Source organism: Haliotis rubra, unplaced genomic scaffold, assembly GCF_003918875.1.
Source record: "Haliotis rubra isolate DU_JTF1 unplaced genomic scaffold, ASM391887v1 Scf166, whole genome shotgun sequence".
Lineage (NCBI taxonomy): Eukaryota > Metazoa > Mollusca > Gastropoda > Lepetellida > Haliotidae > Haliotis > Haliotis rubra.
Window position 1 is genome coordinate 28,559 of NW_025765625.1, and position 25,766 is coordinate 54,324.

The 25,766-nt window shown below is 39.5% G+C and overlaps 1 protein-coding gene across 1 annotated transcript in view; it reads left to right on the forward strand.

The window, feature by feature from the left end:
- Positions 1 to 9,766: 9,766 nt before the first annotated feature.
- LOC124272077 (contactin-like) overlaps positions 9,767 to 25,766 on the forward strand; it is a 39,241-nt gene continuing 23,241 nt past the window's right edge. Inside the window, 11 exon segments of the mRNA XM_046707215.1 lie at positions 9,767 to 9,863; positions 13,236 to 13,315; positions 14,840 to 14,934; positions 15,496 to 15,581; positions 19,798 to 19,949; positions 20,151 to 20,258; positions 20,409 to 20,738; positions 21,809 to 21,904; positions 22,577 to 22,816; positions 23,494 to 23,599; positions 24,481 to 24,671. Coding sequence (XP_046563171.1) covers positions 13,255 to 13,315; positions 14,840 to 14,934; positions 15,496 to 15,581; positions 19,798 to 19,949; positions 20,151 to 20,258; positions 20,409 to 20,738; positions 21,809 to 21,904; positions 22,577 to 22,816; positions 23,494 to 23,599; positions 24,481 to 24,671 — 1,465 coding nt within the window. The 5' untranslated portion in view covers positions 9,767 to 9,863; positions 13,236 to 13,254.

Consider the following 25,766-nt stretch of genomic DNA (forward strand, 5'->3'; position numbering starts at 1 on the left):
CTAACATAATTCTAACACTTAGTTGTACAGGCTGAAGTACTTCACATTTGGAACAGTTTGGGTGTATGGTCTCTGGTTTCCCAAGATGAGCATATGTCTAACAACCTGTGAAGATCCGGGTTAGAATTTATCTTCAGCAACCCATGCTTGTCGTAAGAGGCGACTAACGGGATTGGGTGGTCAGACTCACTGACTTGGTTGACATGTCATCGTATCCCAATTGCGTAGATCGATGCTCATGCTGTTGATCACTGGATTGTTTACAGGCCGCAACCATATAGCTGCAATATAGCTGAGAGTGGTGTAAAACTAAACTGACTCATTTGTCTAAGGCCCACATCACTTAGTGATACAACAGGAGCAGTTGGGGCCCAACTCACTAACTCGCTTCATTATTTCAGACTTTGAACTCATCAGCACTGAGGGCTGAAATGCTGACTCGGCTGAAATCTCTGAGGTACCTGGCCTGGTCAACAGTGGACCAACTGGTCTTACTGGCTCCAGTTGTCCAGGCAACGGTGGACAGACATTCACAAGGATCAACAAGACAAGGATCTAGAAGCCAAAAAGGAAACTCACTTTAGTATTATCACCATGAGTGCTTCTTTTAAATACTGAATATGCTCGCTGACCTGGTTGACACATGTCATCATATCCCAATTATGTAAACCGATGCTCTTGCTGTTGATCACTGAATTGTCTGGTCCAGATTTGTTTATTTACAGACCGCTGCCATTTAGCTGGAATATTGCTGAGTGCAGTGCTATACAACAAACCAGACAACCAATCCTATACTGAATATATATGAAGAGACTGGTTAGCTCTTGCAGGGCTCGATTTAAGAGACGTTAACATTCTTGCACCAGGTACAACCTAAGATAAAAACCTAGTTGCACCAGCCAAATTACAATTGCACTGCTTGTATTGCAATATGTAATGAAAGAAATATGCTATTGAATTATTCAAAGTTTAGAAGAAAAATGAGCTGACATAATTATGCTTGTAATGTTAGATTTATTGTTGATATATTTCTCAAAAATTGACTTACACCTGGTGCATGTTAGACAAATAACTAGGTTGCACTCTGTAACATTGGGTTGCACCAGTGAAAGTAACAAACCACTAACCTGTCTTGAGATATGAAATAATGGGTGGTGAGGTAGGCTGGTGGTTAAAGTGTTTGCTTATTTCACCAAAATGCAAGGTTTGATTCTCTATGGGTAAAATTGTGATGTTCTCCAGCTGTGACCTTGATGGAACATTCCTAAAAGGGATGTAACACCATACTCATTTGCCCAATATCTGTCACTTGGTGCCCTTACTGTGATACTGTTGGAGTATAAAACAATACTCACCCACTACATACTGATAAAGTGGACATTTGAACTGTGATATTGGAACATGACTTTAACTGTTAGCCTATTCAAAAACAGTAGCAGGAACTGGAGAAATGAGAGAGAGTTGCTTTTTGTCATGTTATGACCTCATCCTATGAAGTCTTGATCTGGTGTCCCCCAACATGATATTGTTGGAATTTGGCTGAAAGCAGCATTAGGGGCACAATGTCACGCTACATTTCTCTAAAAATACATGATGCATTTCTCTCAATAATACTAACTATCAACCCTCAGGGAAGCTACCATATAATTTATTCTGAAAATATTTTACATATTTAGGTTACAATATTAAATTGAAAAGTTTGAATGAATTAATGCAGTGTTGCATTAAATCAGCTCTCTCGCCCTCTACCGGACGAACATTCTTTCAAGCAAACCCCATAGAGTTATGTACAATGGAACACTCTTTACGAATATTCTGTAACGCATCTGGTCATTAAGGCCATTTCGGCAAACCCCGACAACACCGATTGTGACAGTTTTCGATGTACGGAGCAATCGTTAACATTCCATATATGGCAAGTGTTATCTGTTTGGAAGCCGTTCGCCTCGGAGTTTCAATCATCGATTTCAGATAATAAGTCTTTTATTGCATCAATAGGAAGCTAAAGAGAGTGCATATGCCCCAATATATAAAATATTGTTGAAAATGTGTGACATTGTGCCTTTAAACCATGCTCACTCACTCTTTTCAATGTCATTTTGGAGTGTTTATGTTTGATGTATGATATATGTCATATCATTTGTTTATGTGTGATACAGTGTTGTATGACGTGTGTGTATGTGTCTGTGTGTGTTATACATGTGTATATAACACATTACCATGTATGTGCTTGTTAGTGTGTGAGATAACACATTCTTATGTCTATTTTTATGGTGTTTTAAATATGACACATTGTTAAGTCTGTGATTGGTACGGTGTTAAATATGACACATTGTTATACAGTATAAACCTGATAAGTAAAATTTCAAGGGACTCGCCAAAATTGTTTACTTATCAGGTATTTTACTTATCCAAACTTATCAAAACCCGGAAATGACAACCATATGCATGTACAATGTACATGTATATGTATTCAGCAGAAGAACAGACAACATTTGTAAGTAATATGACATGTTTTATTCTATAAAATTTCATTGCGTTAAGTAATACATGTACAATACAAAGTAATAAAAATCAAACATAATGAAACAAAATATTTTAGTCTAACAGTCTAACCTATTACTCCACAAAAGCTGTCATGAGGGATTGTCTCTTTGTAAAACATTTCTTCATTTCACCTTTAAAGTCCAAAGTTTTGTCAGGCAACATTTTATAAAAGATCCCAGTCTCAGCTGCATAAAAATGTCATCGTCATCATATTCTTTAAGCAGAGAATCAAGAGTTTTGTGCCAAGTTTTCATGCTGTCAGATTCTAAATCAACAGAATTTTCTTCACCACAAACTTTTTTTAGGACAATGCCATAACGTGTTTTGAAGCATCCTAACCAACCAACTGAGCACTTAAAATCTACATGGCCTAACTGACTTGCAAAGTCCTCAGCTTTTGCCATCAAAAGTGGTCCAGATAACGGGATGTTTTCATTTCATACATTTTTGAACCATGTCAATAAGGCTTCTTCAACATCTTCAAACTTGGATGTCCGAGCTCGTTTTTTTCGAGCATTTGAATAACCAGACTGGTGGTAGCATTCCTTAATTTTGTCCGAATTTCTGATCCAGTTGTACAAAGTAGCAGTGGGTATATTGAATGTCTTTGCAACATGACACGTGCCCCTCATGTCAGATTATGTGGTGATCGCTAATTTAGTTATCCGGTCTCTTTTGTTTAGGAATTTACTTCCAGGGATCGTGAAAAACGGTTAGTTAAGCGGTATTGTTTACTTATCCGAGTTTAGTTAACCGGACTCTAATAATGATAGATATCTAATTAATGAAGAAATTTGCCGGGACCAAAGAATAGTGTTTACTTATCCGGTATGTTTAGTTAAGCGGTCTTTACGTAGGCGGTTTCCACTGTATATGTGTTTGTTAGTGTGTGAGACATGACACATTGTTGCCTATGTCTGAATCCTCCTTGTCTGTGATAACCAATAGTGCATTTCACTGATGGTGTTGTATATTTCCTAGTTACACCCTATAACATGTAGCAGTTCAACCTGCCAGTTGAGCTTACTGTTGTTTGTCTTTCAAGAATATGAAGAACCATGAATAAACATCTGACCATTTACATCTTCGGTCTTGTATTAGATGGTCCAGCTGTGGCTTCAGCCTTCAATGTGAATGTCACATAACAAACAACTTCTAGACAACTGTGTCAGAGATTCCAGTTTTGAATGTGAATGACAGATGCGCTTACGCACGCTCACTCACTCACTCACTCACATATGGTGATGGAAACGGTTAAGGGAACTCAAGTGTCCTGTATACTTTTCCAGGTTTCTTTGCTGTGTATTGCACTTTTGGTATATATCCGCAACAACACAAAATATGATATTCTCATGTCTGCATGTATTTGTGCAGGTAGAATAGAATAAATCCAAAAAATACCGAAACGTAACTGAAGCTATCAGGTAGGAGCATGGTGGCCAAACACACCAACACGGAATGACTGTGCAACATGAATTGTTGGGCCATGAAAACGATGGGCGTGTATGACATCACAACCGTATGTTGCAACTGAACAGTGCAAAAATGTCAAGACTGAGAAGCTAAACGCAACAACAGCATCGGGTTGACCTCGTGTCAAAACTGCAGTGCAGGACAGGTTAATACGATTGATGTGATGTACAGTATTTCCTCTTATAAGCGTTGGACCTCTAATAAGTGCTGGGTCTGTAATAAGCGCCGGGGGTAAAGCAGCTCACTAACTATTACGGTAATTAGACCCAGTAAGCGCAAAAGCGCCGGGTCTGGAACTCCGTTGATAAAATAAGCGCTTATTAGAGGAAATACGGTACTCAATACGGCCACCTCTGCACGATTTCAACCCAGACACTGAGGAATTGTTGGGGCGTCATTCTGACCGAACAGCATCGTCGGCTACGATTTGAATGGCGTCAAGGACAAAGAGTATGACCACAACAGTGATGGAAACGTTTGGCTTAGCAACGAGTTACGTTTTGTTTATGCATCTCTGTTCAGTTGAGTTGAGTTGAGTTGAGTTTTGCGTCACATCGGCATTATTCCAGCCATATAGTGACGAGAACAAGTTTGCATTAATAAACATTGTAAGTAAATACTCGGAATGAGTTTTATTTCAAAAACATATATTCATTACATTGTCATTTAAAAGCAGAAAAAGTCATAGCACCAAATTTAAAGGCAGGCAATTTGTTAGTCACATTTCACAGTTACAATTTATGATAGTCACATTTCACAGTTACAATTTATGATACAGATCAACTTCCCTCAGGTAGTTCACTATCAGATGAGCGCTCACGCGGGAGAACAGATCTTTCAGGTTTCTTGCATCATAATGTGAGTCCCTTGCAGACGATAAGTCCACGCATTCGAGCAGAATATGCTTGATGGTGAAAACCAAATCGCAAGAGACACACATGGGGGGTCCATCCCCATCCGTTTTCAGCAGATAGTCATGAGTAAACCGACTGTGGCCAATACGACATCGTCGTAAAATTACCTCATCACGTCTTGACTGACAACCCAAGTAGGTATAACCAATTGTTGGTTTCAATTCATACAGTTTATTTCTTCCTACTTGAGTGTCCCATCGTTTTTGCATGAGGTCCCGAGTATAACTTTTGTTTGAAATCACTGTACGGGATCAGCAGGGAGATAAGAGCTTGTCAAGAGCTGCTTTTGCTGCAGCATCGGCTTTTGTGTTACCTGCTATGCCGACGTGACCCGGCAACCAGCAGAGGACGATGTCACATTGGCCAGTAGAGAGGTCGTTGTAAAGTTCTAAAATGTCCAGAATGATTGGGTGACTTGAAGTAACATTTTGAAGTGCTTGAAGGCAAGATAATGAATCTGTGAAAACGATGAAGTTTTGGAATGATTCTGCTGTTTAATATAGGTCAAAGCTGAAAAGATAGCTTTGGCCTCGGCAGTGAAAATGGAAGACGGAGGACGTCGTGGGGAATGTTATACTCGAAACCGTTTACAGGAAGTGGACTGGTTTTCCATACCGGTAGAAAAAACTTGGTTGACGTCCAGGGCAATTTAACGGAACAATCTTACACGATGAAATTCTTCGGCCACTCGTCCTTACCATTATGCAACAAGCAAACGTCGATGTAATAATTCCTTTTAAAAGTTGCTGTTGATCACTGGATTGTCTGGTCCACTCTCGACTTCTTACAGTCCGCCGCCATATATATGTATATATATCAGCGTACACTGATATATATGTATATGGATATCAGTGTACGCTTGTAGGACCCAGGACGTATTATTTTCAGCAATACAAGCCCCTGTGGCTGGAATGTTGCTGATTGCGGCCTTAGAAAGAGAAAAAATACACACAAAAAGCCCAAACAGTAGAAACAGTTAAAACCGAAAATAGGACCACAATCGTGAAGAGAAACATAGAACCTGAGCCTTTGGCACCTCAACCACTGCTTTAACCAGGGATACTCTACAACCTTATATAGTCTCCCTGCTTTAACCAATAACCGCCAAGCTACTCCACTGTCCCCTTTGTGTAGCATGTGCCTGCATTTAGTAATCTTTACTTTATCTATCTACGATATATAGCAGATTTAGAGAACAACCAACCAGGTACGAGTGATTACGGGAAATATGCCCGAGTTGAAATAATGTTCACAGTGCCGAGCCTTTATAACCTTGTTGCCATGCAAAAAGGCCAACCTTGTTTTATTTATTGCAACGTCAGGATCTGCTTCCTTTTAAGTCGCTTGTTTCTGTGCCAACAGTTAGTCTTTATTTTCTTATTGTTTATCGTGTCCCTTCAGTAATTGCCACAATATAATGTCAAATATTCAGAACCTAATAATCCGGTCTGTCATGTTTAACCTTCTCTTTCAGTGTTTACACTGCAACTCGTGTTTCTGAGATAAACATACATGGAATAGTCAAAATAGAGGAATCTGGAAACGTAGACACTTTTGGCTGAAAACGATGGCTTAAGTGTTCAATTTTGTACTGATATCAACTTTTTAGAGTGAGTGTTATATTTTTACGGCTCACAGGCACGATTTGGTGGTGAAATACCATATAGCCAGCCGTTCGGGCTGCCATTTGCAAACAGAGCACGAGGTTTGTTGTTGAACGCCGCAACACTCCTGCTAGATGACGGCAGTCTGTAGATATTCGAGTCTGTACAATACAACCCAGTGGTCAACATCATGAGCATCGGCCCACACAGGTAAAATACGGTGACATATGTCAACAAAGTCTGAGTCTGACCAGACCCTGTTAGTCGCCTCTTACAAGCATGGGTTGCTGAAGACCTGTTATATCCCGGATCTACACGGTCCTGCAAATCCTTGAATAAATAGTGTTAATCTTGCTGTTATAAAATCTTATCACGTGTGTATTGTAAAATCTAGAAGAACCGAAATATATATATATAAATGCGTGACATGCTGTGTACGTAGATGTATATAAGTGTACAACAGTATCATGTGTGTGCATGTATGTGCATGGATGCACAAGTTTGTGTTGGTATGGCTTAACTGTATATTAGCAATGGGACGGGTACAGCTGTTTGAGAAGGGGGGGGGCACTCTTTTGAGAAAGGAGGGGTGCACACTTCATTTTACGCGAGTTTCAATGGTCATTTAATAAACTTTTAGGACAAGGGGAGCACGCACGCACACGCGCACACACTCACACAAACACACACACACACACACTTTTGGATCTGCCTGTATAGCTTCAGACCATTTGCAACAGTTAACCAAACCGTGTTATTTTACGAGCAGTTTATATTTATTCATTGAGCTGACTTTTACGCCGCTTTTATCAATATGCCAGCAATCTCACGGCGCGGGACACCAGAAATGGGCTTCACACAATGTACCCATGTGGGGAATCGAACCCGGGTGGAGAAGTTTTCAGATAAAACTGATCATCAATCTCATTCATCTTTTGAAAATATAAATACAATATATGAAATCGTGACCCTAAATTGTGAAATCGTGGTAAATTTCCAAACTTGGTCTCAAGACAGGTTTCCCCAAGCACGAGGCAAATGGGATGCACCTCTGTAGGGGTGTTAGTTGCATGAGCCTTATTCACCCATAACATGTTGATCATAATTATGAAGATTAAGCCCATTTCTGGTGTCCCCGCCGTGATGTTGAAATGGGCTTCAATATTGCTAATTCGAAGGTCGGCGTAAAACCAAACTCAGTCAGTCAGTCAGTCAGTAATTATGAAGATCATAGGAACACTCATCCGAGCATCATCAAGATCGCCGTGGTTTTTTCGTAAGTGCTTACTCTAAATGTGCCGTCATACGGCTACCGAGTGGATGGACAGACCCAGCAAACCCTCAAGTACAGAGCCCTGGCAGTGACGTATATATCTGACCAAAAGAAGCAACTTATACCGATGGCACCACATCCCCGCTGAGTACAGGGATGTTTCATTCAAAAGGCTTGCATGATTGCCAGATTGAAGTTCTTGAAAGGCATTTAGAAGTTGGACGAACATGAATATATGACACGTTTTTATGGATGACAACTTCTTTTTCTGCTGGGCAGTGGGGTAGCCTAATGGTTAACGTATTTGGTTGTCTTGCTGAAGACCCAGGTTTCATATATGTTATTTAACGCGGTACTCTGCAACATACCAGTAATATGACGTCGGTATGTAAATAATTGAATCTGGGTTAGACAGTCCAGTGCCCGATCATGAGCGTCGCAATTGGGCTACGGTGACACGCATCCAACACATCTGCGAACCCGATCCCGTTAGTCGCCTCGTACGACAAGCACGGGTTGCTGAGGAGCAATCCTAGCCCGGATCTGCTCGGGTTTGTAATATACACAGTTAATCAAAGGGAAGGTACAAAAGTGAATGCAGTAAATGTTTATCACGCGACAGTGCTGTAAAATGTATGTGCAAGGAATAGAATAGAATAGAAGCGAAAATGAAAATGATTTAAAAACGCATATATTTTAATAAATTTTAACTTCTGGTTTTCAGAGAAACAAGAGTTAATTGGATATGTGACCTTACGGACTCCCGCTATCATTTGGAGGAATGTAAAATTTAGTATCTTCTTAAAATACGTGGAGTCATGGCCAATCTATTTACATTTGGTATGCAAGAGGCCACTGTCGCGAGATAGCACTGCTGACTGACTGACTGAGTTTGGTTTTACGCCGCTTTTAGCAATATTCCAGCAACATCACGAAGGGGACACCAGAAATGGGGTTCACACATTGTACCCATGTGGGGATTCGAACCCGGGTTTTCGGCATGACGAGCCAACGCTTTAACCACTAGGCTACCCCACCGCCCCTAGCACTGCTGAATATGAAACTATTAATGGTCAATATCGTCGTATAATCATCCTGAACTTATTCAATAGATTTTGTATGCAGTTTAACGCCGCACTCAGCATTTTTCCATCAAAATGACGTCTGTTTGTATATACCACACAATCCAGTGATTCATTTCATTAGCATCGATTCACCAGTTCAACCAAGTCAGAAAAACCTGACCACCCGATCCCTTTAGTCGCTTCTTACGTCAAGCATGGCTTGCATAGGACTATATTTAACCCGGGTGACAACTGTTCTATAGTAACTCCCCACATACATTTGTCATAGCCACCGATTCTAGAACCACTGTTGACCTCAACATGAAATATTTGCAAGCACATGTTCGCATGTTTATACGTTTCTGTATATTGGTTGGCCACCTTGAATCCAGAGAACTGATTGGACCTTGAATTCTGTTTGCGGATTTATGGCCGTTTTATAAATACATAAATAAATAAATACTTCACGGTTTTCAGTTTTGGATATCATTTTTTCAAACATTCAACAGGATATTAAAATTTCACGTTTAATAATTGCGTTCTCAGTAACTTAAAAATATCACAAGAACCGATATAAAATAATTAACAGATTGTGAATCATTCGCAGGCTCAATTTGTCATCGTAGTCAGTCAGAGTTACCTACCGTTCATTGTCATCATGGGGCCTTTCTAAGAGTTGTTCTAAAAGAAATTGTATCTGAAATATATACATTTTAGTCGTACCTGCTCATATCATATTATTATCTATAGTATCTATGCTATTATAAATACAAATCTCTGTAACATTTATAGTCAGCTGATGATGAACTCATGCACATTCACGTGAATAACAGAAATAATCAATCCCTCGGAGAGCCTCAAATGACACCTCACCCTTGAGGAATTCCTAATTGTGTCGCTAGAGGGCGCTACGATCACAGGTGTGTGACCCACATTATTTTCTATGCTAAGCTTCAACCGCCATAGAAAGACGGAAGTGGACTAACTACAGGTAATATTTGTGTAATTTTACGTATTATGTTGGCACATGTAAGGTATTGCGTTCACCTCACCTGCATACCGCATCAGGTGAACGACTTCAATAGGGCCGATCACTCTTTGATTCTACCTGTAATCAGGTGTTTTACGTTTTGATAATAAACTGGTTTAAAATGTGAGGGATACACGGTACGGTATTACACCTGATATGTCGTTTACCTAGCATACTTTCATGTATTTAGTAAAGCTTACTGACATCTTATTTCCTTGTGTCCTGATCTAAGAGATCTAAATCTGATATTTGTTTGTAGAAATATATGTATTATGGATAGCACTGAAGTATGAATTATGGAAATAGTTTGGGTGAGTTTAGTGTTTCGGAATTCCCTGTGTCATGGCTAATGTAAGAAAATATTCCACCCCAACCAAAAATGAGAGGTATTGTATCTGAACGCCGGGGTATTGTTGTGATTCCCTAACAATCGAATTTACCTGTATCATAAATTTTCAGTAAAATGACACAGCAATTTGCTGTTCACGTTCTCGGCAAAATAAACAAAGTCCAAGGACTCTAAGTGCTTTTTTTTAGCCATGCTGTATTTTTCATAGTTCACTTTTTCCACTTGGTTCCAAGCACTAACGCTTTTTAAAACAGGTAATAACTATTAGAAACGCACCACCCATATAATACGATATATTCCCGTCACACTGAAATGTGCCCATGATATCTGAGCATCATTGGTGCATTTTAGTGTTGTGCGTTTCTAATGTTCAGTATATATTAGAAATTATTTATGCTTATAATGGAGTTTCAAATGACAATTTGTGCTTAATTTTCATTAAAATAAGAGTTTACATGTTCGTGCCTGCTTTCAATCTGCAATGAAAACTCTGTAACCTTGGATACATTGTTGAAAAGGCAACATTTAATTGTTTTCTTGCTTTTATGTTAAAAGATGTGTCAATATTCAGATTATATTAATGTCTGTAAATACACTGTACATGTTACTGTGCTTGGTATTTTCAGCTATACATGCTAGAATGGTGTGGTGGAATTAATTGAAAAACTCATGTTTGTTTAAATATTTCTTAAAATTTTCACTGGCAAGAGATCATTGTCATGCCTGACAGTAATTAGCCAATTGTGAATATGTCAATTTGACACAATATGTGTTAATTGGTGCATATTAGGATGCTAATTAAAACCCTTGAGGCATTTGTCATTAAAACAATGAAGACATGGCTAAGATAATCTGTCAAATCAATGAACCAGAAAATCAGCTTATGGCCTAATTCATCAGTTAGTTGCCTTGAGGCTAGGTCTGATGTGTTGGCTCCAGACACTGAATGATCCATGTGTATTCACAGCTGACTTGTCACCCATGTGCTATTCATTATCATTCCCTTACATCTTCACTTGAGGTGATTCCGGGGTTAGAAGTTGTCCCCAGCAAGCTGGTCTGTTTGTCAGAGGTGACCAATGGCTTGGGTAGGACTTGACTGGACTAACCCTTAGCCTCTGAGGTAGTGTTGGGAATTGATTAAAATCTCATAATTGATGATTGGTTTATTACAACCGATCAATCATCGAAAAACTTGGTTAGCGTCATTAATGAAATTTGTAAGTGCACATAAAAATATGGAAAAAACATGTAGTTCTTTGGGGTTTTTGGCAAAATTTCACATCTTTAGGATGACTAGTATGTCAGGAACTTAAATTTCTTGGAGTCTTTAAGATAAATTCAGTCATGACTTGAAACGAGCTTGTAGTGCTTATGAAATGTAACAGACAAAACCAACCTTGTGAAAAATATTGTTTATGAAAACAAGTGTTCCAGAATTGTTTGTGTTCGATTATGAGAAGGGGGTGGTGGGGTAGCCTAATGGTTAAAGCGTTGGCTCGTCACGCCGAAAACACAGGTTCGAATCCCCACATGGACACAATGCGTGAAGTCCATTTCTAGTGTCCCCCGCCGTGATGTTGCTGGAATATTGCTAAAAGCGGCGTAAAACCAAACTCAGTCAGTCGATTATGAGAAAACATGATCGATTGCTTGGTCGTTTAGTCACTGCGACCAATCTTCGATTTTCAATTAATCGGACCACCACTACTCTGAGTATATATGATTTTGATAGAAATAATTCCATTTAAATTGAAAAGGAGCCCCAGTGAGATGGGAGATTCAGGTCTAGATTTGCATCATTAAGGGTTAGCATTGCAGTGATAGATTAAATCTTGACTATTAGTGTTTGACTTCCTGTTTTTGTGTAGAAGCCTTGGTGGCTCAGTGGGTTAGAGTGAACCAAGATGATCTGATTCTAATGAGATTGTGATTAAACATTATTAGTGATTGGAAGATGTTTGTGAATAATAACTGCTCTGAAAGTCAGCATTGTTAGGGTCTACAATGGGGTAGACAGAAATGTTTTGGACAGTTTAGATTTTCAAACTTAATGGTGCATTTTTACAATTTCTGGGGGACTATATCCAATTTTCTGTGTAGTTTTTGATGTATACATTACAGAGTTTAACAAAGCTCTTTAAAACTGGGAGTCCTGGGAACTCGGGGCATATTGTTTTGAGAGTCCTTTTCCAAAATTGGGGGGTCCATCAATTTTCATGAAATCAGTGATCTTGTATGCTTCCTATTTGATAATGACTAAAATATCTGTTACTTTCAATGTCAGTAGAATAATGATTGCAAACAGAATGTTTATATTTTAATATGGGATATCATTACAAACTCAGAAAGTTCTTTCCCAGACAAAAATTATATTGCATCCGCAAGGGCGTAATGGATTTTGCGTCCAATACGCAGGAATCACGCGTCCCGTAAAACCCTGCATTACCCAGTCATTGTGCAGAATTGCATACAATAAATCTGTTATATGAAGTTTGGATCCGTTTGGATTGAGGGCTCTTGGTTGGCCTGCACCAGACACATGCTTGTGACTTTCACAGCAAAAAACATCATAACTAGAGATGTGACGATACAGAAATTTCATGATACGATACGTATCGCGATATCAGGGAACGATACGATTCGATACGATGCATATCACAATATGCTATCTTTAGTTATTTTCTTTAAAAAAGTGTATTTTGATAACAAGAAACAGTTTAAATTTTGACATAACCGTCAATTTCTGGTGAAAATTCACAATTTTAAGGTCAACGATACATATCACGATACGGAAAAAAGTATTGATATATTTATGGCCAGAAAAAGTATCCCGATTATCGATACTATGATATATCGTCACAGCTCTAATCATAACATCTGCTTCTTCAACAGTATGCTGGCATTTTATAACTGAAAGACTGCTCAAAGTGATGATAAACCACCCACTCAGTTTTCTGATAATTTTAATTTTCTTTTTTCCCAGGGAGTGATGCCAGGATGCTAAAACCACTACTAGCATTAAGCTTGGTACTGTCTGTGCAGGCACAGCAGCTGTTTGGTAAGTCTACATACTTGCACTCAGAACAGAAGAGAGCATGTTTATAGTTTATATAATAGTTCATATCTACAGCATTGTTTATTTTATACCTGTGAAAGGTGTTTAATAAGTAGCCATGGTAAGTCTCAACATATTCAATTTCAATGTACCGGGTACTTCAACTTCTGTGCTAGTCAAAGAAACATTGATTTGATGTTTCCATAACCAATACTTAATACGAATTTAAAAGTGAGAGTGATTATTGGTTAACATTGTTATTCTTTCTTATTTTCCCCTGCTATGTCTGACTCTGCCCAAATGTTTCTGTAATAATAATAATAATAATAATAATAATAAAACGGGTGAAGTTATTCACCAAGTCTGCTCAGTCGGTCATTTGTGGAGAAGCTTTCTGAGAAGCCGTTGCATCGTGTGTACATGCAGTGTGTGGAACAGAATAGCAATCCCACTGACCCCTTCGCCTGGATGAAGTCGGCTAGTCTTAAATGTGAAACCGAGGGCTTTCTTTTGCTGCCCAAGACCAGTCACTTTCCACTCACAATCGCCTAAATGTGATTCTTAAAGAAAATATTAATATGAAATGTCCATTGTGCAATGAATTTACAGAGACTGTCCAACACCTTGTCAGTGGATGCCCTTCCTTGGCACAAACAGCATATATACAGCTAATATGATGAATGTTTCTATCAGGCCATAATATTGCATGATATAAAAGTGTATTAATTTAACATGTCAGAGAGAGTGATATATATTTACAAAATGACCCCATGAAAATTCACTAGCCAGTCGGGCCAGATACTGTGGAGATTTACTGGCCCGACTGGATTTTACTAGCCACGGGCTAGCGGACCAGTGGCTATTTCGCACACTGAATATTACGGATGTTATGATTTACTCGTGTGTTTGGTGATCAGTTATTCATGATTTGAAAGGAAAGTTATTACTGATCTTATTCATCAAAGTGAAATAATGTAATGTATCCAAGCCAGGAAGAATAATACCCAGTTCTCATATGTATTTATTTTTAGAGTAATATTAACGCTGTTTATTGTCATGATAAATTAACACGGTAAACATGGTCGAAACATGTCAAAGAATGTATTTGGTTATTGTTTAACATATTATAGTGTATTGTACATCAACTGTTGACTTGTTTTGTATTCGTTACAAAATATTCAGGATATATATTATATTTGCCTTATAATGCAACCCTAACAGCTATCATGGGCCCAGGTCCTACTCCAACCCTCCAACCTGGGTACTCACGTTAACTGTCCCAGCTCTAAGCTGTTTTTAACAAAGAAATATATTAATGGGGTGGGTTTTTTATATGTGTGTGTATGTCGTTATAATGTTTAGAGTGAAAAGAGTGTGGTTGTATTGACATTGTGAACTGTATTGTTGTTCATTATTTGTGGCATAGTTATTATTAATATAGATTTGAGAAAAACTTCATTGTGAGATAAAATATGTATAGTTATCCCATTGAAATATTAATAGAAGGATTTTGATTGGCTGTTTCAGATTGCCCAGACCAATGGTACGCCAATGAGAACAAGTGTTACAGATTTGTAGCCTACCCTAGATCCAACTACGAGGGGGCCTCCGCCATATGCAGGGTGAGTGAGGGAATGTTGGGTTGCACACTGTCTGATTTTTCAAGCAATACCATTCGTTCCCATACATCTTCATCCTGTAGGGATTCTGGGATAGAACTGGTTTTCTGAACAGCGTATGCTTGTAACGTGAGAGTTGACTAACTAGATAAGGTGGTTCTTAGTCTGAAAGGAATACAGAATATTTCTTGCTCATCTGAATAATGTCTGTGTTTTAACGTTTGAAAAAATAAGCTAACTTTATAAACAATTTGGCCTGGGTATTTTGAAAATTAGGATAATACACTGAATAATTTAAATATGGGTTATGTGACAAAAAGATCTATTTCTAAATAAAAAAACCCACAGGTTTATTATTTCAGCCATGTTGTGTGAATATTTTTCTGTCTCTTCAACATAGCTGTTTGTGTTCTGACATGAAACCCAACTATATTGATATCCATTCCAGGCCCATTTACAGTTTTGTAACTTAATACAGCTTAATTGGTCACAGTTTTTAGTATTTGTTTACATCTTTGAGAGATTTATTAGCATAATTTCATGCCATCCTGTTTGACCTTTCAGGAGGATGGTGCTGCACTCCTCAGCGTCAATACCATCGCGGAACATCGTTTCATAGCAAACTGGTTGGAAGAGAAAGACCAGCGAAAGTAGGAAATGTTTTGATTAATTGTTTAACCACATTCTCGTAATCAGCTGTATGTTAGCATCTTGAAGGAATGTATGGAATCTGAGTGGCTTACCTCCCTTGGATGTAAATGCCTTTCTATAGCATGGTAAGCTTGTTCTGTAAGGTGGGGATAAGTAAACAGATTGTTTGTTCTCAAGTACAGCAGGGCCAGTGGAGTCGCCGAATGGTTAAAGTGTTTGGTTGTCTTGCTGAAGGCCCAGGTTTGATCCCCACATGGCTACAATTATTTAAATATACATGAATCCCGTTGATCAATGTATTAATGCTTGTCCTTCGAGTGATTGTACATCATGGTCTGGATGTATGTTCAGGTTTGGGTGTTGTTTCTTCACTCTCATTATTGATTCATTTACAATGTTTTCTGTCATTTCAGTTTATTTCAATTTCCCTCGGCAATCAATCTTGCTTAAAATATCTCAGAATGTACAGACCAGTGCCAGTTATATTCGGACAATTGACGTAACTTCCATAGACTTACATGTTAATTTAGTGTAGCATTAATAGCATTAATAATTCTACTCGGGCTCGCTTAGCAGGTGGTGTACTCGTGACAGACATCTTGTTGTGATGAATGCTCAGCTCGGTTGTAAACATTTTATACAGCTCGCTCTATTGTTATTTCTTTATTAAATCGTCTCAGTAAGTTATCTTGTGTTTCTAATTAAGAAGTGTGATGTTCCCCGACGTGGGTGTCAAGCGGCCAGTAAGGCACGCGCTAATCACCTCTCATGTGTGATGTTTGTTAACGGTCGGATTATCCGACCGGCTGTGTTGATTGTCGGATTAAAGAATGTTTTTACAATGTATTTACAATGATCACTTGCTAGATTAGATTGGTATGTCGGAGTCCGAATGCGAGAATGTCGGATTAACGAGAGTAATTATCACAGTTTAAAATGGTTCCCTAATATTTTTGTCGGATTAACGTGATTGTTGGATTAATGAGTGTCGCATTAACGAGAGCTGACTGTATTTTAATTGAAATTTGTATAACGAACCACAGTTATAACAAATAATCTAGGTGTCCCTTTCAGTTTGTTACAACCGCACTTTACTGTATCTCATTCCAGACTCTGGTTTCACTACAGAAAACCCCAATGACATTCTCTCTGTATTGTATGTAAGAATATGTTAGTGTCGGAAGCCAGTGATGTCACACCAAAGATTTTGACATCATCATATCCATTAGATTCTTTTCCCTTGAAGGTCTGGGTTAGAACAGAGACCATATAATAGATAAATAAATCTATTATATGGTCTCTGGTTAGAATGAACCTTCAGTAACCCATGCTTGTCGTAAGAGGCGACTAACGGGATCGGGTGGTCAGGCTCCCTGGCTTGGTTGACACATGTCATAAGTTCCCAATTGCGCAAATCGATGCTCATGATGTTGATCACTGGATTGTCTGGTCCAGACTCGATTATTTACAGACCGCCGCCACATTGCTGGAATATTGCAGAGTGCGGCGTAAAACTAAACTCACTCATTAGATTCTTCAGCATGTAATGTCAAAGTTCGCTACAAGCATAATGGGACACACAGTCATAGTACAGAGAAAATGGATGTCCTTGAGATGAGTGCATGGTTTCTCTTGAGCTTGTTATCACTTCCTCCTCTTTCCTCCACAGCTTGAATGATCCTTCACAGTGAGAATAGATGTTGATGAAATGTGCATGGTTTGGGGGGCTTTTGGTGTATTGAAATGTTGAATTAATTAAACATGATTCAGTGTCATTAAAATCTTATATTTTATGCCTTTGTGACGACTTGACGGCATGTACATAGACAGCTATTGCATCAGGTGATCTTTGATATACCAATCTGAATGTTCATTGGGCCAACTGCTTATAGGTTTTTCAACTGAAACCGCTTAAAATCTGACCCCTGCAATTTGGAAATGTTCATGTTAACAAAAGAAAACCAAAATGGAACCGAAATATTTCTTAAGTGGTATTACCCTGTTGGAAGTGGATGCAGTGGCTCTCAGTGACAGACACCATGGTGTATAAAATATCCACAAATGAATGTCACAGTGTCAATTTGTTAGATGAATGTTGTTTTCAAGAGATGGAAATCAGATATTTTGGCCTGAATGTACAGACAGCAAGGACCTCTTGAGACTAATTAGAAAGTTCACCTGATGTGACTGTGGACTATACCAGTAAAAGATTTGATTTAAATGACACTTACATATGTTATAATGTTGAACTTGATGAAGACTACTTTAGCAATATGGCAGCATTGACATGTTGCTGATAAAGTGTCATGGTCATTCTTCATTAGGGCATGGCATGTTGATTTGACAGTTCTTGAGATAATCCACGAATGCTTTGAGCTACCGGTACTGACAATGTCTTTGCATGAATTTTGTGAAAGGATTTGTTGAAATTGAAATTTGGAGTATAAATTGGAAGATTCCATTTTGGTTGGTAAGAACCATGTTGCCTTGGTAACAGAAATGCCATTTTAATACATGAATTGTTGCAACAAATGTTTACACCCACTATTTTTTGTCTTGAAATGTTCATTGTGTTAATTTCATAATTTCATAATTTATGTTTTGTTTCCCTTTCAAATTGTTCAAGTTTATTTTGGTTAGTACTGCACATCTACCATTTGTTCCATCATTGGTTACTTTGATGTCACAGTCAAATGACATCACTGATCTTTCTGCTGCTGAAGCTGGTTAGCTGTCACCGATCCTTGGATCCCTGGTCATAACTCTTTACGAACTGGACCCTTGAAGATCAGGGATAGAATTGATCTTCAGTAACCCATGCTTGTCATAAGAGGCGACTAATGGGATCGGGTGATCAGGCGCGCTGACTTGGTTGACACATGTCATTGTATCCCAGTTGCGTAGATTGATGCTCATGCTGTTTATCACTGGTTGTCTGGTCCAGACTTGATTATTTACAGACCAACGCTGTATAGCTGGAATATAGTTGAGTGCGGCGTAAAACTAAACTCACTCACTCGCTCATTGTATCCCAGTTGCGAAGACTGATGTTAATCACTGGATTGTCTAGTCCAGTCCCAGTTATGTACAGACTACCATCTTACAGTTGGCATATTAACATATGGCGTGTTAAAAACAAACGAACATATGATATCAAACTATACTTAGTACTATTTGCTTTAGATGTACTGCAGCCATTATTGTTCTCCTCATGTTCGTTGTGGCTGGGGAGTGGGGTGGTTTTGGAAAACAAGCATTCAGAGGTTACACTGAACACCTGGGTTTCACTGAAAACAAGCATTCAGATGTTACACTGAACACCTGGGTTTCACTGAAAACAAGCATTCAGATGTTACACTGAAGACCTGGGTTTCACTGAAAACAAGCATTCAGATGTTACACTGAACACCTGGGTTTCACTGAAAACAAGCATTCAGATGTTACACTGAACACCTGGGTTTCACTGAAAACAAGCATTCAGATGTTACACTGAACACCTGGGTTTCACTGAGCTTCATAAGCTTCTGATGTGTTGAGTCTGTTCGTGTTGCACCTTGTCAGGATATGAGTGGCTAACAGCATCATCAACCCAACCTGCGTGACAATTATAGTAACAATTGCAGATGCAACATAAAATGCATTACAATGCCTTTCTGTTTTTTCCTTGTTTTATGGATCCACCAACCTATTAACTTACGAATTCACGACAAAAAGTTACAAGTTTTTGCAACTGACTGTAAATAACACGTTGCCAATGAAACGAAATATATGAGATTTCTATTTGACCATACCATAATGTTTTGCAACAATAAGTTGTCTTTCATGAGATGTGATTCATGACATTTATGATTACCCAAAGCAGGCCAAGATCTTATGGCCACCTACCAAACCAAATTGAAATAGCCCTGTCCAGTGCATCTGTTCTTTTCTTTTTCTGACCTACTTTGGACCCAAATTTTCCCTGTAAGGTCCATATAGCGAAAGAAGGAAAGACTGACCTAAACAACATTTTTATACAAGATTTATTTTGTTATAAGGTGTATTGTGTATATCAATGCTTATGCTGTTGATCACTTGATTGTCTGGTCTAGACTTACAGACTGTAATATAGCTGGAATATTGCTGAGTATGGCGTTAAACAGCAAACAAACACACAAATTATTAGGATCGGAATGAGAGTGTGTTCTGCATGTGTTCATAATTTCCTCTCCCCAGAGACGAGTGGTTCACTAGCGGTCAAGTCACTATCGGGACTTCTGGGGGAATCAGCTGGAGCGGAGATGGAACCTTCTCTCGGGGATTCAGCTTCTGGCTCAATGAGTCATTCGCCTTGGAAGATGGTGCACGGGTCATCTATGCATTTGCAAGTAATGGACTGCCATATTGTCTGATTTCTGTTTATTTTGGGTGTGACATTTTCTTAAAAATCTGGATCACTTTGGATGCTGTTGATGACTGGATTGCCTGGTCTCGGCTCATTTTTTACAAACTACCACTACATAGCTGGAATATTAATGAGTGTAGCATTAAACAACAAACTAAACTTAAATACACTGCTATAATCGCAGGTAACAACTATGGCTGGGCAGTGACACGCACCACTGGAGAGTTGTCCTTCATCTGTGAGATTGACCAGACCGAAGCCTATAGGATTGTCCAGGAAGATAGAGACTTTGGTAAGTCTTTCCGTTGACATTGCCAGATCCATTGGGATTCTTGTGAAGCTGAGCAATCTGTTTGTCCAAGTGAGTGAGATATGTACCTGTGTTGATGAAATGTACATGGTTTTGGGGTTTCGGTGTAGTTGACTGTTTTTGCCATTCCAGACTATGGTTTCGCTACTGAAAACCCCAATGACATTCCTCGGGGACCCAAGTTCCTTGTCGAGCCATCCGACACAACAATCCTGGGCTCCACTACTGCTGTGTTCATGGAGTGTGTCGCCCATGCTGTCCCCGACGCCAAGTACCAGTGGTATAGGTTTGTGGGTAATGGAACCTTTGCACTGGATGCTTCGACTGACAACCGCTACACTCTGACCAATGGCCGACTGACGATCAACAATCCAAATACTCGTGACGAAGGCTACTATCAGTGCAAGGCGGAGAACTATCTCGGAGTAGCTCTCAGCAAGACTGCCCAGCTCTCCTTTGGAGGTAAGTTGATAAAACAGTTTACACTTACTCTTTAGAGAATCAAACTTGGGGGCGGTGGGGTAGCCTAGTGGTTAAGTGTTCGCTCATCACGCTGAAGACCCGGGTGCGATACCCACATGGGCACAATGTGTGAAGCCCATTTCTGGTGTCCCCCACCATGATATTGCTGGAATAAAACCCAACTCACTCACTCAGTTACTCACTAATCAAACATGGACAGTGATCATCTTGTGAAACATTCTTACATTGCAGCTTGTAGTAACAACTTGTAGATTGCACCACAATTCCAACATCAGAACACCCAAATCTTAATCTTAAAGCGCATGCAACTAGTTGCAAGCAAGTTTTTAGAAAGGACTTGTCCTGATTCCAACTACAAGGCACAGAATCTTGACCAGTCTGTTTGCTGAAGCCATGTCTTGTGTCCCCTGTCCCTGCTGGAATATTCCTGGAATACTGCTAGGAGCAGTGGGAAACCAATTCACTGACCCCTAATACATGTAACTCATAATACATGACACATCAATTAGGGGGTGTTTGGGTACCTAAGGATCTACTACAGAGCTGCCATCTACTTAATGGTAGAAGTGGTCCAGTCCACCATATCACATGTCCTTTTAATGAGGTTCTGAAGCATTAACTACTGGTGCAAAGAAATAGATACTTCTAGCCTTATAATGAGGTTCTAAAGGCATTTACCTGTGGTGCCAATAAGTATATTCATCTCGTTTTATAATGAGGTTCTGAAGACATTAATACTGGGTGCCTAAAGTACAGAAAGGGGACGTCAGTTTGGGGAGGTTACCACCCAATGATGCTGTCCTAAGGTCCTTTCACAGTTAGCGTATTTCAAACTTAGTGTATCATCACCATGCAGATATTACTTTAGAATTGAACACTGCAGTCTATGACAATCATGAGAAGTGACCAATTGATTGGCTTGATTGATCAGTCATTGGATATTCTGGTCAAGACTTGTATCTTTACTGTATGTTGTATATTATTGATTGCAGCATTCAACCAGAAGCAACTAACTTTATTGTTTTTTTAATGTGTCTTGAATTCTTCAGATCTGGGAGAATTCTCCAATGTTGGTGTGGCACCGACTGTGACCAATGAATACGAGGGTGCTCAGCTGAATTGTCCTCCAATCACAGTGAAGCCAGGTAAATACTTAACCACCTGTCATCTGTTGTTTTCAGATGAACCAAAATGTCACATCTCACTAGTTTGTTTTGTAACAGGAAATGTATCATATAATATTGACCAGGGTCTGGTCAAGTCCACATCCTGAGTAGGGAGACAAACTTACTTGTTTATGATCAACATTTCTCCTCTCTAATACTGATACTTTTGATTATTTCTGTTGGTGTCTGGAAAAAACAACAATCTTTGGTTGTGCTTTGGTATGTTAACCCTTGAGATGACAATTCTTTTGCAAGATTGGGCAACATCCAAGTCCAGTTTTTCCTGACCCCTCTACCCTTGGCTTTATAGCCTCAAGTCTGTCGTCATTAGAAATTACTCATACTTTGTCCTTTTCAGCATGATAAGTTATTTGTAGAGAGTGAGGGTCTACTAAACTTCTTGGTACGAAAATCAACATCTGAACGATTTTATTTGAGCTTGAAACAAAAGAAATGAGTCCTTTTTGGGCATGTTTTTTTATTGTTTATTGGGGGTTACATGGGGAGAGAAATCTACCCTCCGTCAAAGAACAACAAAATTGATTGACCTCATGTGGAACACTGTAGTAGAAAGTCCATTCAGAAAACAAAATGAAAGTTGTCTGACAAGCAGTGTCCTTGTTGTCCTGACCATACCGTGGTTCCTTTCAGCGGCCAAGTTTCAGTGGTATAAAAACAATGTTGCCAACTTCATCCGACCGAGTCTGCAGTCCTACATCTTCATCTCCAACAACGGCAAGCTCTACTTTTCGGAGGTGACGCGTATTGACGAGGGGAGATATCACTGCATTGTCTCCCTTACAAGCAGTGACGGGACCAGCAATTACATTGGTTCTTCTCAGACTCCAACTAAATCCAGTCTGGGTTTTAATCTTGATGTGAATTCCAAAGGTAGGTACACAAGAGAACTTTCTTACCATAGTGTTTTTACCACAGCTTTGAAGTGGCATTATTATTAACTTCTAATGTGTACTAGTTGCATATTGATGTATTAAGATTGCAGAAATTATGCTGATCTTCTCTATGTTTTGTCTGTATTTATCCATTTTTTATTTCATTGTATGCAGAGAGAGTGGTTCTGTTCTAAATGATCAACCTATAGAGTCATGGTCGTGTGATTCACAAATCAAACTGCAGCTTTATGGTTGAGCCATTTACATGATTAAGGGCAGGGTCATAGCCCAGCCAGTCACATGATCAAACTGCAGGGTCATGGTGTTGAATATGTGTGACTGACATCCTGTCCATCCTAGGAATCATGTTGTACTCTAATGTTTGATTGACTGACACTGATAGCAGCAAAATTGCTGATGCTGTAATCAATCAATCAATCAATCAATTAATCACCCCAAACTCACTCAACCACTAACTGAATTCAACCGCTCACTCACTCAACCACTTGCCCAATCACTCACTCGCTCACCCACTCACTCTGGATGGTCATCTGTGGGTGTATATTTCATATCTGTTGGTGTATATTTCATATCTGTTGGTGTATATTTCATATCTGTTGGTGTATATTTCAAAACTGTGGGTGTATATTTCATATCTGTTGGTGTATATTTCAGCTGGGGGAAACTACCGACCCATCATCCAGGATGACTTCATCTCGGTGTTCCCGTCGCAGCCCAAGAAGGGACAAGACATACAACTAGAGTGCTTTGCTTACGGAACGTGAGTACTGCTACGATTCTGGGTCTGACTTGGACCCAATGAACCTATACCACTCATACGAATACATTGATTGGGTGGTCAGGTCAGGCAGGGGCGTAGCTGCCATATAGGCAAAAAGGCAATTGCCTACACATAATTTTGTAAAAAAAATATTAAATAAAGGAAATGATAAATTTGAAAGAAAACTGTTACAGGTGAATTTATTTCAACATGCTGAAAATAATTGCATTCTAAACTTTTTGCCTACACATAATAACTGGCTCAGATACGCCCCTGTCAGGTGACTCTGTTGATTGGTCATCATGGTTTGGTAGTTGTTTAACGTCGCACTCAGCAATATTTCAGCTCTTTTGCGTCTGTCGTCTGTAAATAATCAAATCTGGACCAGACAATCCAGTGATCAACAGCATGAGCAACTGGGATACGATGACATATGTCAACCAAGTCATCGAGTCTGACCACAGATCAGGTTAGACGTCTCTTAAGTTTAAGCATGGGTTGCTGAAGACCAATTCTAACCTGGATCTTCACAGGTAGGTCGTCATGGTATCCTCATATGATTTTTAAAAAGTATGTTTGGTTATGTCAACTCAAAGTGATCAAAGTAGCAAAGCTCGCTGGCTTGTTGTTGAGGTAACCCACTTCTATCACCTAGTGGAAATACCGGTATATTTTAAATAATTGACATCATTCTCAAATTTTCTGATTCAGCTTTGATACTACAAGCACTGGCTGGATTCATTGGTGGGGTGGATTCATTGGTGGGGTGACCTAGTGGTTAAAGCGTTGGCTCGTGACGATGGAGTTATTTCTTTCTCAGCTCCCTGAGGAGTCTACAGTTTCAGGTTGCATATTCTGAATGTGTTTATTCTTTACTTCAGGGGGCCCTTGGTGTACCAGTGGAGTCGCTTGTTGGGGAAGGAGATGCCGTCACGGGCGAGGTACTCTGACCACAACCGCGTTCTCACCATCCTCAACGTTGCCCCAGAGGACCAGGGAGTCTACAAGTGCCGTGTGTACAGTTCCACCACAAAGGAAGCCGACGAGAAGGGATATTCACTCAGAATTCAATGTGAGTCAATATAAATCGCATCATCTGTTGTCTTGTCTTCATCATGTTGGGGCCCCACATGGGCACAATGTGTTAAGCCCATTTCTGGTGTCCTCCGCCGTGATATTGCTGGAATATTGCTAAAAGCGGCGTAAAACTAAACTCAGTCAGTCAGTCAGTCATCATGTTGGGGCGTTGTGGTAGCCCAGTGGTTAAAGTATTCGCTCAATATGTCTAAGACCTGAGTTTATTTCCCTTATGCGTACAATGTGTGAAGCCTTTTACTGGTGTTCCCCGCTGTGATATTGCTGGAATATTGCTAAAAGCGGCGTAAAACTAAACTCAGTCAGTCAGTCAGTCATCATGTTGGGGCGTTGTGGTAGCCCAGTGGTTAAAGTATTCGCTCAATATGTCTAAGACCTGAGTTTATTTCCCTTATGCGTACAATGTGTGAAGCCTTTTACTGGTGTTCCCCGCTGTGATATTGCTGGAATATTGCTAAAAGTGTCATTAAAAAACCTCACTCACTGGCGGTAGTGAGGTCACTGGCGTCAATGTTTTTCCCCATGACCTTGACCTCAAGAAGTGCTCAAGAGGCCTCATCTGAAAGTTTATTTTCAGTTTCACTTTCAGCTGTGCCTTCAGTGTATTTGATAGTAGAGGATGTTTTCTTGAGAATTTAGGCAATGGAAATGTGTCTTTATGCTACATTTGTTCAGGGATATTACAAAATACAGGCCTGTGAAGGTCTGGGTTAGAATGAACCTTCAATAACCCATGCTTGTCGTAAGAAGCGACTAACAGGATCGGGTGGTCAGGCTCACTGGCTTGGTTGACACATGTCATCGGTTCCCAATTGCTCAGGTTGATGCTCATGATGTTTATCTCTGGATTGTCTGGTCCAGATTCAATTATTTACAGACCGCCGCCATAAAGCTGGTATATTGCTGCGTAAAACGAAATCCACTCACTCACTCGCAAAATACAGTGAACAGTCGTGGTGTAATAATATGGCAATACAGTGTTGTATTGGATGCAATACATCAATGTACAAACCCTGTATCACAATACTGACTGACTGACTGAGTTTTACACCGCTTTTAGCAATATTCCAGC